General features: G+C 37.4%; 1 protein-coding gene across 1 annotated transcript in view; it reads left to right on the top strand.

The window, feature by feature from the left end:
* phlpp1 (PH domain and leucine rich repeat protein phosphatase 1) overlaps positions 1-13,719 on the top strand; it is a 67,233-nt gene that overhangs the window by 43,038 nt on the left and 10,476 nt on the right. The window contains exons 3-12 of the mRNA XM_073871732.1: positions 2,930-3,055; positions 5,513-5,661; positions 5,804-5,950; positions 6,130-6,357; positions 7,862-8,064; positions 8,143-8,203; positions 10,796-10,891; positions 11,169-11,324; positions 11,615-11,815; positions 12,946-13,108. Coding sequence (XP_073727833.1) covers positions 2,930-3,055; positions 5,513-5,661; positions 5,804-5,950; positions 6,130-6,357; positions 7,862-8,064; positions 8,143-8,203; positions 10,796-10,891; positions 11,169-11,324; positions 11,615-11,815; positions 12,946-13,108 — 1,530 coding nt within the window. The remainder of the gene's footprint in view (positions 1-2,929; positions 3,056-5,512; positions 5,662-5,803; positions 5,951-6,129; positions 6,358-7,861; positions 8,065-8,142; positions 8,204-10,795; positions 10,892-11,168; positions 11,325-11,614; positions 11,816-12,945; positions 13,109-13,719) is intronic.

Below are 13,719 nucleotides of genomic sequence, written 5' to 3'. Positions count from 1 at the left end.
ATGTAAGTTTTTGGTATATATATTTGGAAGCTTAGGTAATGTCCACAGACAAGTGGTCAGAGGTCTGCAAATTGCTGGTCTCCCTAAGCCAAGAGCAAAAGCTCTTGCAAAATTTTGTTCAATTTCAGCAATAATTGGTAGTCGGCACATATGGAGAAGGCGTTGCTATTTGTACCCATAAACTGAGACCAGAGGCAATGATTATTGGATTACAATGCTTGTATCTAAGATTGTTTGTGTTCAATGAAATTTATTGTAAAATGTGAACACAAATAAAATATTAAAATGTGTGTGTATATATTAGGGCTGTCAATAGATTAAAATATTTAAGCGTGATTAATCGCATGATTTCATGAGTTAACTCGCGATTAATCGTGAATTAATCGCACATTTTTATCTGTTCTAAATTTACCTAAATGTAACACTTTTTAATGCTCTAATCAGCATGGACTTGGATAATATATATGCTATATGCAAATGTATGTATACAAAAGCCTATTTACATTTCCAACAGAACCATCAGCCATAGTTTTATAAATGTTTTTGCCTTTAGAAGACTTTGTTCTTTCTCCATTTCTGTTTGCTGCTGCATCATTTGTGACCTGTGCTGGCAAATTGAGTTGGGATGAGCAAATTTTCAAAAATGTGTCATTTATATTTTATTCTCTATTAAAAAACTTCAAAATAATTGGAACAATTTTTGGAATCTGAGAAAGCATGACAGAACTATACCTGTTAATGCAGAGCAAAAACAATATCAATATATGTTACATATATGTTTTTCTTTTATTGTTTAATTTTGACATTGAGACACTTTAAGATACTGTAGGATAATGCAAGGGTTTAAAATAATGACACAACAGATACTTTTCCTTAACAGTTAACCAAACATTCACTTAAGATATAACAGATTATAGGTCATACCTGCGTGAATTCTTGTCAAAACAGATATTTTAATTTTGTGTTAGATGTCTATATATATATATCAGGGTCACGCACTCGCGCGTTTGTGTGCGTGCGCTTCAGACGTCTGCGTCAGACATCGCTTTTGAGCCTTGTCACTCTTAATAACTCTTTTAACATCAATCAGATCCCGAACTTTATCTCTCTTAATAATTATTTTAACATCAAGAAAGACCTGCAGTCTATTTTCTATAATTTCTGAATGCTTTAAAAACTAAACTAAAAAGTGAAAGAAGACGCATCTTTGCTTTATGGATTTGGGACGGTACACCTCACAGAAAACGTGCAGATAAAGAAAACTGCACGTGCAGAAAACGTGCATTTTACATGTTTAATGACCATTTAGAGCTTTGGATTCGCTAGACGAGAGCTTAATGTTCTTATTTTTATGAAAAGCTAAGACTCATCTATACAGCGCCGGTCACTTGCTGCGTCTCTATTCATACAGATGCGGGTCAAACAGAACTTGTGTGTTGCGTTAATCGCGCGTTAATAAAATTAGTGCCGTTAAAATGAATTTGCGTTAACGTGTTATCAACGCGTTACATGTATTAGTTTCGAACCGAATCGGTACGGGGTCACGGTTCGGTGCATGAATTTAAACGGAGAATACACGGTATGAAAATAAAAAAAAACTTGCGTGCAAAATAATTAATGTAATGCGGAACTACTGTTAGATCCGCGGGTTCTTTATGGACAGCTAATCTGTTGCCCTGCTTTAGCTCTGAAGCTCTGATTGGCGCCGATGCAGCCGAGCTCCGCCTATGTATAGAGTTCGACCGATTTATCGGCCGATTTTTGGCATATTTTAAAAAATCGGCTTTGGCCGATTTTGCTGCAAAATTAGGCCGATTAATAGGCAAGCGCATCTGCGTGATCCTAAGCGCTGTTGTAGAACCTGTGACGCTGCCTTTTGCTGCAGGCAAGCAGATCGCTATAATTAAATAGATAATTATATATTATAATATACTTTAATATTTAATATGACCAGGTTCCAAAACAATATATCTAGGAATTTAAGTAAATAAACTATACTGCACTTTCATTATGCCACAGTATTATTTAATTTGGAGAAATGTATGACTATTTTTGAACAAAAAAGGTCATAAACTAAAACTTTTTTGAAAAAAATGTATGAAAAAATAAAACTTGATTTACCTGACCTGTCTATTTATGTAATGATCTTCACTTGTGGTTGTTTTATAAATATGCTACCACTTTTCAGCATGTGCTACACAATTTTAAAACTCTGTAGTACCATTGCAGTGATTTCTATAGTAAAAATGAAAAGAATGGAGTTGTTCTTAAGGGTTTAGCAGTCTGATGAATGCAATTTTAGCAATAAGAAATGTTAATTGTTTAAAAGAATGAAACATGAGACCTGTATTATTTTCTCTTGTATTTTAAGGATTGTTCTTCATTAAAGAAAATGTATTTCTTATCCGATTGCTTGATTAATTGATGGAATAATAGAAGATTACAAAAATAATCAATAGTTCCAGCTCTACCCTTGAGTAAGGCTCATTTCCCGCAATTGCTTCCTGGGCACTACAATGATAGCGGGCCACTGTCCCGGGTGTGTTCACTGGGATGGGTTAAATGCAGAGGCCACATTTCAAGTTTGGGCTACCAACATAATTAAAAATCATGTCATTCACTTTACTGCTAAGAAAGTGCTGTTGTTGTTGTTGTTGTTTGTGGTGGGTCTTGTAAAGCTTAAAGGACCACTGGCCCAATAAAAACAAATTCTTAGTATTGATCACTAAAGTCAGTTTTTATTGTGAATAAAAAAGATGGATTACTTGCTTAATCCTCAAAATAATCATCAGACAAATTTATTACAAAAAAAATCAAAAGTGACAGCCGTACTACCTACAGTATTGGGTAAGCGGTCGTGTAGTAGGTGAGATAATGTCTTCACATTGCAACATGATGGATTTGACCTTTTTGTTTGTGTTGTTTGTAGGTTGAGGAGGTGAAGAAACATAGCCACTGTTTGGCCTTCAGCTCGGCAGGACCTCAGAGTCAGACCTACTACATCAGCTTTGATAGCTTCACCGAACATCTGCGCTGGCATCGGCAAGCTGCCAAGGTGTTTACTGCATTTCAATCTTTTCCAAACCTTTTGTGAACTTAGTACCTGGACAGCATCTGTGTTTGTACAGTAAACTAAAGGTATCTGTGGATAATACAAGTGTGTATGATAAATAGTATTGAGATTTAATCAGATTTTTGTTTTAAAGTAGCTGCCTGCAACAGAATAACTCTTGAGAGTTTGTGTTGATGTTAAATATCATTGTAGTGGCTGCTGACCTACAGCATGAGCCATGTGACTTGGTTCCTTCAGTTTGTTGAACTATGATGAACCTATGATATGAGACGAGTTTCAGATTCAGACATGTTGTAAATGTTTGTGGAAACTGAGAAAAGGGTTTTGTAAAAGTATACACTGCTGTTATTGGAAACACTGCTCATGTTAACGTGTAAACTGATGTGCTTTGTAACTGGTTTGCACACAATTTTACATACATGATATAACTTTTTGAATTGTTTCAAAGCTTTTCGAAAATGTTTCCACATTACATTTTGTAATGTACGTTTGCCCTGAAAATGACATCACGTCATCCCGTTACGTGTAGAGCGTTTGAAAGCCCTAGTTGTGTGTCCTGCTTTGGCATACTTTGCTATGAAGAAACCGTTCAAAACAAACGCAAGTAGGCCAAACCTAGCCAGCCTATTTTACGCAGGCTTTTTCAGAGACAACCTTGTGCTGTGACTCTGTGAGAGCTGTGTGGCCCACAGGGACCCCCAGATAAAAAGAAAGAGACATTTCAGAGCTAGCATTATACTGTTGTTTTATATATACAGTTGCATTTTAATAGGGTTTGTTATTTACAGCTACTGGTTTTAATCCCATAGGGCCCTATTTTAATGATCTAAGCGCATGGTCAAAAGCGCATGGCGCACGGCTCTCCTGATTTTACCAAGTGATTGATGTCCTTAGGGCAACATTATGTTGACCCTGGCACAACATTTAAATCAACCAAATCAGATTTCAGTTTAAGTTTAAGCTTACAATCAGGATTAGCTGTTTCTAGACCATTGTTTTTCAGTTATCATGTCCCTCTGATTTTAGGGTTTGGGGTGGGTTTAGGTTTTATTTAGAAAAATGTTGTCCTTGGGTCAACACAATATGTTGCCCTGAGGACATCAACCACTTGGCAAAATCAGTTCGAGCGTAGTCTAAACGTGTGTGTCCGAATACAGTTTTGGTAATTTAAAGATGGGAATAATGGTTTGTGCGCCAAGCAAACAGTCTAAAAGGGTTGTAATGGGTGTGTTTTGGGCGAAACATGCAATAAACCAATGAAAGTCTCAGCTCTTATCCCCTTTAAAAGCCAGTTGCGCTCGCGCCTTGCCGATACCCTATTTAGATGGCAGTGATTTGTAGGGGTGTGACGATACATCGCGTTCTCCATTAAAAAGACCTGCCTGAAATCGATTCTGAATCGCAAGGCTGCCTGAAACAATCTGAAGAACAGCTATATAAATATCCCTTTAGACATTTCCTGGAATAGCGTTTGTAATGCTTCTTCTGTGCCACAAATGGCGTTTCTACACGAGAGCGCCCTCTGGCTTTTGGATGTGGCGGAATTTCACCGTAATTCATTCAAATTCATTCATTGAGAAAATGCGCATTTGCACGATTAATCGTCTCACAGCCCTACTGATTTGTATACTAAAAAACTAAATGAAGAAAAAAGACCACCAGTTTAAGATTGATGTTAAAAAAATTGCGCTGTTTTCATTTGTATTGAAATTGTTTTTTTTTTATTAAAACCTTTAAAAGTCATTTTCTTTCGGTCATGGGAGTAAAATTGGCAGGTTTTTAATTGCTGTAAATGGAAGGATAGCCTACAAGATCATTGTAATCTCAAAAAATAATTTACAAGTATTCAAGAAAAGGGTTGTACTCTAAAAATACTTTATTTGTTAAAAACTGGAGATAATGAATTTACAAACGTAAAACGAAACGTTGTCCGAAACGTTTCAGCACTCGGACAGCGCCGTGAGTGATTTGAAAAGCATTAAAAATGGTTCTCATCTTATCCACAGGTACAAAGTCATCATATACAATAAATCCGAGCAAAACATTTAAGTACTTATCAAGCCACAGCAGGTGAAGCAGCTCTTTACGCCTTCTAACGTCTTGTAATCGGTTCTCATTTATGTCCAAGAGACTGAATTATAATCTTTTATAATCTCTTTATTGGCGCATATTACTAAAGTGCCGATTAAATCACACAAAACAACATTGCACCATTGACTTTAGACCAGGTTTTAGTTGGTCAATGGCGTAGTCTATTTTAGTTGCCTCAAAATAGCAACGCGCCAACAATGCGCCTGAACAATGATTGTTTACAAACTGATCTATGCTGTATTATACACAAAAAAGAAGTCGCAAGTTTGATTTTTGAGTCACTTCTGCATGAACTGGCAGTAATAACTTAATAAATAACATCTTTTTCACACACTTTGTGTCTGTCAGATGGTGTCTCAAAGGATAAGTTCAGTGGATCTGTCTTGCTGTAGTCTGGAGAAACTACCGCCCAACCTTTTGTACAGTCAAGATCTGACACATCTCAACCTCAAACACAACTTCCTGCCTGCTGACCAAACACTTCTGCAGCTCCAGAGGTCTGTGTGTGCCCGACCGTGTGTGTGTGTGTGCTCGTGTGAGTCCGCGTGTGCTCGTGCGGTTCTGCTTGTGTGTTTTCCTTACCTCTTTCATTTCAGCTTTGTTTTAACTTTTACTAACACTTCCTCTTTTCTCTTGTAGATTTTCTCGATTGCGGAGTCTCAATCTCTCTAATAACCAGCTAGGAAGTTTCCCTTTGCTCATCTGCTCCATCAGCACACTGACGGAGGTCAATCTCAGCTGCAACTACCTGACCTCTGTCCATCCCGATGTGGGCAACATGACTAAGTGAGTGTGTCAGCGAAGCACCACAACTAAAGGTGTTTTAACTTACTGAAAATAATATTTACCAGTGATGTTAAATCAATGCTGACAGGATGTTTGTAGTGTGGTTTGTAGTAATGGCAAGGGAAGGTTGCTACGTGATTAAAGCATTAAAGAGTTCTCTCCGTCCATCTATCTCTCAGTCTACAGACGTTTGTGTTGGACGGTAATCTGCTGACAAGTCTTCCGGCTGAGCTGGGGTGTCTACAGAGACTGACATATTTGGGTCTGTCCTTCAATGAGTTCACTCAGGTGCCGTCAGTACTGGAGCGCCTTCCTGCGGTCGAGAGACTCTGTATGGCAGGAAATAAACTGACGGTGTTGACGCTACAGACGTTTCGCCTGCTGACACTAAAACACATCGACCTCCGGTGAGCAGAGAATATATTTTCTTAATAGACGACATGCTTTCTAATCAGGGGCGCGGGAAGTGCAGCACACCCTAATTTCACAGGAGTGCAACACAAATTTTGGTTCATTTACATTTATTCATGTGTCTTGTTGAGTTTTGCGTACTTGTTGGCAAACGCTATTGACACTTGTGCTACCCGTCTGGTTTTTAAAACAAAGACCGGCAGATTTCAGCATCTTCAGTGCTGGTGCATGTGGTTCGTACATTTGGCTTTTAACACGATATCGCTGGTCCGAATCTACCTTTTGCCGACCTCGCTTGTTTCCCTTTTTATCACGTATCACAAGAAAAAGGCATTTATTTTCAGTAAAAAAGTAGAAAATGTTTCTTACATTAAATGTGATCATGTAAAACATAATAAGTTAAAAGAATTATATTTATATTAAAACATTCCCGAAATAGCCCCTGTAATCTTTTCTTAGACTCACCTCATTATTATCCAAATACAACAGCCAATGGCAAGTCTCCTGCAGCTGCATTTTTAAATATGTTTGTATTTTGAAGTCGACGTTCTATTTATTGAATTAGAATATGTAGTTGTAGTATAATGTATGCTAGCTTTAAATGATATAAGATGGTTATACAGTAATTCATACACTATCAGCTCATGTCTGAAAAAGTTTCTTAGGGGATTTTACACCGCTGCTCGCTGCCTTTAGCTATTTTACTGGTACATACACTTTACTATGCTACAGACATACGTTTGTTTATTGATATATGGTATGTATTGTTGTTATTATTTTTGCATTGTTGCTGAAACTGAAGACTCTTGTTTACATCTTTATAGGTGTACGGTACATGGGAACTTTGGTTTATTTCAAATCGCTTTAAATTGTTCAGTCTGTTTCTCACTTAATAAAAAATTGTGCCCCCCATGAAAACGAAATGCCCCCCCAAAGCCCCCCCCCCCCCCCCCCCCCCTCGTTCTGTATGTTCTGCCCAGAGCTCTGTGACATCATAGCCGGTTTTGTCCATACATACAGCACCCCAACCTAAAACATGTTTCCGCGCCCCTGTTTCCAATAAAAGTATCTTAATGTTTTATTTCAAAGGTGCCATCGAATGTAGCCATAGATGAATAATAAGAGTTCTGTACATGGTAACTCAAACACGATTGTTTCCTCCTTCTTATGTAAACCTCATGCATGCAAAGGAATCTCAGCATAACAGCAACTGTGACGTTACAGTCCAGATTTACACCCAAACATTAAATTAACTTAAATGTTGTTACAATGCTAAAAACAAAGTTGTGACTGCTGAGTTAGCGCTATTTAATGCTAGTTAATGCTACATGCTAGCATTTAGGCTGAAGTTCTACTATTGTGAATCATGTTTTATGGATAGCTGTATTAGCTACACAAAATATGGATAAAAAATGTGTGTGCTTGACCATTATTGTTTGTAAATTGTTGTGAATTGTGCTCTTTCATACTGCCGGTGGACTGAATGCATCTATCTATTAGTCTGAATCACATCTCCAGCGTGATTCCCGAAGAGCCGGAGTTTCTGCGTCACGTGACACAGTTGGATGTGCGTGATAACCGTCTAAATGAGTTGGATGCATCCGTCTTTCCTCATCTGGAGGTTCTGCACTGTCAGAGGAATCGAATCACACATCTGCGTGTACGCGGCAATATGCTCAAAGCGCTCTATGCCTCCAACAATGGTGAGATTAGGACACTTTTTTTTAGGTTCTTCCCTAAACATTAATTGGGTTTGGTTGATATTCAATATTTTTCTACAGAGCTCCATGAGTTAGACGTTAGTCCTGCGGCTTCAAACCTCACGTACATGGACCTCTCCAGGTGAGTTTGATCTTTAAAACATGTCTACCGTGATTGTGAACATGCTGGTACAGTATTTCTATTTAGCTCATTTTAAATACTAAAGTCTAACTCTGATTGTTTCATAATGTTTTTAACAGTAGAAAAGTTTTCATCTATCCTGGATATTTGTTATCTTCTCCAACTAATAATACAAAAATGAATACATTTTATTGCATTCTTTAGTTTAAAAAGAAAATTGTATGTACAAGTAAAAGTACTTGTAGGGTTGGAGATCTGACGATTTCATATCGTAATCGTACTTGAAGACGCTAGTAAAGCCAGCCGGAGCACCTGTCCCTGGATGGCCGAATAAAGTGCCTTTTGTCAAGGCATTTTTTGTAATTAAATGCCCTTTTGTGAAATTATTAATGAATAATAATTTAGCTTATTAAAATTACTCACATATTCACCGGACCAGCTCTGCACGGTACAGGGAGTATACTCTTCTGTCTGCATTGTGACATTAAGCGAAGCGGTATGCTTTTTACTTAGTATTATTTCGTAAAAACGACGTGAAGCACAGGTTTTGTTTATATTGCTGTGCGTGAGCTCTCGATGATTTTAGATGCAAGTAACGTTGTTTACAGCAGCTCAAGCATAAACAGTAATGCATGCATGTTCACTCACTTCGTTCTTGCTGTTTGGGGGAGAACATATTAAAGATTCATGTGCTTGGAGGGCTTTGGTCTTTTTTTATTTATTTATTTCAAACCTGCATTCAAAATTTTCTCACAAAACAACATACCAGGCAACATAACCAACATATTATAAAAGTACATGGTTTGAAAAGGAGGTGGACCAAGCAAACGCTTATATAATTCCAAACCCCCTCACATTCAACACAAAATACAATACAAAACAATATCCAACAAAATAATTCAAACACAACAACAATATTCTTATACAATACAGAAAACAATTGTCACTATATAATAATATAAGACAAAACATCACACACACTTACACAAGACACTGGCCCAAACACTCACTGACCCTACACCCTCTCACCACTGGCTTCATGCTGAGGGCATCACTCTCTGTGCTCTACATATTTCTTTAGTACTCTTTTTTTTAAATAAATATTTGAATTTAATTATATTTGAACATGTTTTTAATTCATCCTCCAAATCATTCCAAAGTTTCACTCCCCGCACTGAGATACACATAGATTTTTAAGTGGTTCTATAATTAGGCAAGTATTTATTTTTGTTTCCTCTTAATGTGTACCTATGATGAGCATCTTTATGACGGAATAAGTTTTGAACATTAGAAGGCAAAGAGTTTTGAGATGCCCTAAACATAATTTGAACAGTTGTAAAATTAATCACATCCTGCAATTTAAGTTCATCCAACTTTAAAAACAAAGGATTAGAATGATGTCTATAGTGAACACCTGAAACAATCCTAATAGCCTTTTTCTGTAGAGTAATCAAGGGCTGTAAATGGGTTTTATAGCAGTTTCCCCAGATTTCAACACAATAATATAAATATGACATAATAAAAGAATGATACAGTAAGAGTCGAGCTTTAATATTCAATAAATTACATGATCGTTTCAACATTCCAACACATTTAGCCACTTTTGTCCTCAGGTAACTTATGTGGGGTTTCCAAGAAATCTTTTCATCTATTATAACTTTTCATCTATTGTTATTTGACTAAACTAAAAACTATTTTTACTTTGAATTACTATTATAGCAGATTTTATTTAAAAAAGGTAACGTTAGAGTGCCTTAAAAATAGCTTTCAGAACACGGTAAACGGGCTCATACTGATTTTCTAATCCTCTGAATTATAATTGCTGTTTTTAATATTATTTAAATAATTCAGAACAGATTAAGATTAGAATATATTTTAAATATGACAAAAAATCCACAATAGTTTGTAAACTTAATATCTTTGTCACAATGCAAAATATGATATCATTATAAAAAAACTGCATGCTGCATATATATATTTTTTTTCTGTTTTTTTTTGTATGTATGTATGCGTATTTTAAGCACCTGCCCCTCCAAAGGTCTCTGCACGGCCCTGCTCTGTATCTGAAAAAGATTGTAACTCAGATCGTGGATTATCGTTATCGCCCAGCCACCCCTACTTTTTATCGAGTTCAAAGATGATTTTGCCAAAGATACAGTGATGTAATGTGATTGGAGTCTGCACATGGTGTATATTTTAACTCATTTTGTATTTGAATTGCGGCTTGGACATGGTGTGTGTCAAAATATAGACTAGGCACCTATCTTTAGTGAAGCGGCGTGGAGAGACGCTTCTGAAAATAATCAAGAGTCAGCGCTTGAGAGTGCGGTTTCCTGCGGTTGAGATTCCTGAGTAAAATATGTCTCCATTTCATTCAGCCGTACACTCGGGCTGTCAATCAGTTGTTATTTAAAAAAAGAAAGACTAAGCCGTGACATAATTACACATATTGCAATGTATTTGAAAGTCACAGTCAGCTTTTCATCTGTTCATGGCATATATGCCACTTCCGTGCCGTCCATGTCGGGTATATAGATTATATGTACTGTATATGATGTGAGTGATAAAAGCTTGTGCTTGCTGTTGTCACAGGAACTGCCTGACGTCTCTTCCTGATTGGTTGAGTGAAAGCAGGAAGCTTGAGGTTCTAGACGTCAGCCACAACCACATCACTGAACTTCCTCCATGGTGAGCGTCTGCTCGTACGTTCTGTGTCCACATTTAAATCCAGGAGTAAAGTGTCTGAATTATCACTACTTGTGTGTTTGATATACATTTTGGGATCTCTCAACTGTAAACAATAAACATGGATGTTAGCTTCAATTTGGTGTGAGCTCTTTTTGATGAAATATTAGCGCCTGGAGACATTTTGTCCAAAACACACAGAGAGAGAGAGAGAGAGTTGCTCTTGTTTAATTTATTTATTTAACCTTTAAACCAAAATCTTGGTTCCTCTCTATCTCAGGTTGTTGTCCAGCGGTAGTTTAAGGAAGGTCTTGGCCGGTCATAATCAGTTAAAGCGTTTACCTGAGAGAGTCGAGCGACCTTTAGTGGAGGTGCTGGATGTGCAACACAATCAACTCATCGAACTGCCCTGTAATCTCTTCCTCAAATCGGAGAGGTAAGAATGTGCTCAATAATCTCACGAGATCATCTCGAGGTCACATGATACTGGAATATCATCAGGTCATAATAGCCTCAATCAAAAGTATGACGAGTTTGATGGCAGCAACACATCTCAACTTTTTTTTTAAATTGGGGTTTGTAGAGCAAGATTTACATTATCTTGAATAATCTGCTAAATAAATGGTTTTAATTGAATATTAGTCCAAATGTTTTGTAAAAACTGTGCTTCTGCATAATTTACAGGGAAGATTTCGATAATTTTCAGTAAAATAAGTTTGTCCTCAGTTTAAGGTGCCTGAATGCATCGGCCAATAAGCTGGAAAACCTCCCGTCCTCCAGCCTATCAGAGGAGAGCAGCAGTATTTTACAGGAGCTGTATCTGACCAATAACCACCTGACAGACAAGTGTGTACCTCAGCTGACCGGACACACACATCTGAGAATACTACACATGGCCTACAATCACCTACAAACCTTCCCAGCCAGGTAAACACACACATACGCACATAAACACATACACACTCACGCGCGCGCACACACACACACACTCACTCACACGCACACTAATGAGCCCAAATCTTTTATAAAAGATGAAGTAAATATTGTTGGTCATCTCCTGACAAGGCCATATATTAAAGTGTGGGTGGGTTAGATGGTTAACAAGCAGTCCGTTTTTATAATCAACATGTCAGATGTGCAGGAAATATGATCTGATCTTTGACAAAATTCCCCAGTGGTGGTTTTGTCAAGACAATAGCTATGTAAACCCTTTAAATCATTTTAACACTGATGATTATCTAAAGTGAGGTCTTTGACTACTTATACATTTAGGTAGAACATACAGAATGCTGATCACCAATTTTCTCATTTTACTTGAAACTTGTAATTTTGTTAGGGCAGTGCAATTAATCGTTTTTGATTATGACAAAAGCAAGATAATCGAGGTAAAACAATTATTGTGTTATTAAAATATAAATTGCGTGCTGCTGGACCGATGTGTTTGTAAGGCACTTTGAAGGCGCCACTGCTTTCACACATGTAGTCTATTACAACACTTAATTAAGAAAAAGGTTAAATAAAAGCATGTTTTTAAAGTCAGTAAAATTGTTAAATAATCGCAATTGCGAATTTGCCCACAATCGAGCAGCCATAGTATTTTTTTACAAATTATTTATCTGTGAGCTTATAGTTAAAAAATGTATTTGCTCTCATAATCTTAAATCAATAACACAAATCTCCTCCCTCCCTCAAAGCGATCTTACTTTACTTCTGGTCATGTGGTATGGCAGGTGGGCGGGGTCTGGGAAAAGATTGCAGTGATTAGCAAGTAGTAAACGATTTAGTCAGTTCTCGATGGAAGAATTTTAGTCCAGCTTTACCTTTATTCATTTCAGAAGCCGTTTCACTCGGATATACATCGCCACAGGGAAAATAAAACAATCGCTACTTCTGTTTTTATGGTTACTTTAATGTTCTTCTGTCTGTAACTGATGATGAAGTGTAAGAGTTTTTCAGTAGCTCATGCTGGACTGCTACACAACAGGTGCTAATGTCATGAAGCCCACATCCATACAATAATTGTTGTGTTTTTTTTCGTCTGAATGTTTGTTGTGCAGTAAAATGGCCAAGCTGGAGGAGTTGGAGGAGGTGGACCTCAGTGGGAACAGACTGAAGGCGGTGCCCACCACCATCCTAAACTGCAAACGCATGCACACACTGGTGGCTCATTCAAACTGCATCGAGGTCTTTCCTGAGGTTATGCAGCTGATGGAGATGAAGGTCAGATCATGTAGACATCAAACACTCAATTTACTGCAAAGTCTATTTACACTTCACTATTGGTTTGAACTCTTTTCCTGCCAATAGTGAGTTTTTCCGGCAATCCATATTTCTGCTATTATCCATCAGGTGGCGCTCTTACCCAACTTATAAAACCCGAAAGCAACCCTTTAGGGCAAACAGTATGAACTCTGTTTATGATTTGATCATCGCTTTGAATCTGATCTCTATCAAAAATCCTTTACAAAAATGCAATTATCTCAGCTTTTTGCTCAGAATTGTGTATTTTTGAAAAAACCTACCCATATTCAGGCATGAAAATCCCTCACCTTTCCCGAAATTCGCTGTTTTGAAGCCAAAAAAGGTGACCCACTTGAATCGTGTAGATTAGATAAGAATTTGCTTTTGTGTGGGGGGGGGGTGCATGCGCGTGTTGTTTGTAGACGGCCCCTTCACCGTCATCCAACATGTATCCCAGACATTAGGTTTGTTTGGGCAGGTGAAATTAAAGTACCACGAGAGTGAATCGAGAAATAATTAACAACATATAGACATAGACTGAAATTGCAAAGTGAGCTGAAAGGATTTTATTGGAATGGATTGGAACAAAT

Source organism: Misgurnus anguillicaudatus, chromosome 2 (genome assembly GCF_027580225.2).
Source record: "Misgurnus anguillicaudatus chromosome 2, ASM2758022v2, whole genome shotgun sequence".
Lineage (NCBI taxonomy): Eukaryota > Metazoa > Chordata > Actinopteri > Cypriniformes > Cobitidae > Misgurnus > Misgurnus anguillicaudatus.
This window is presented reverse-complemented; position numbering and strand designations above follow the sequence as displayed.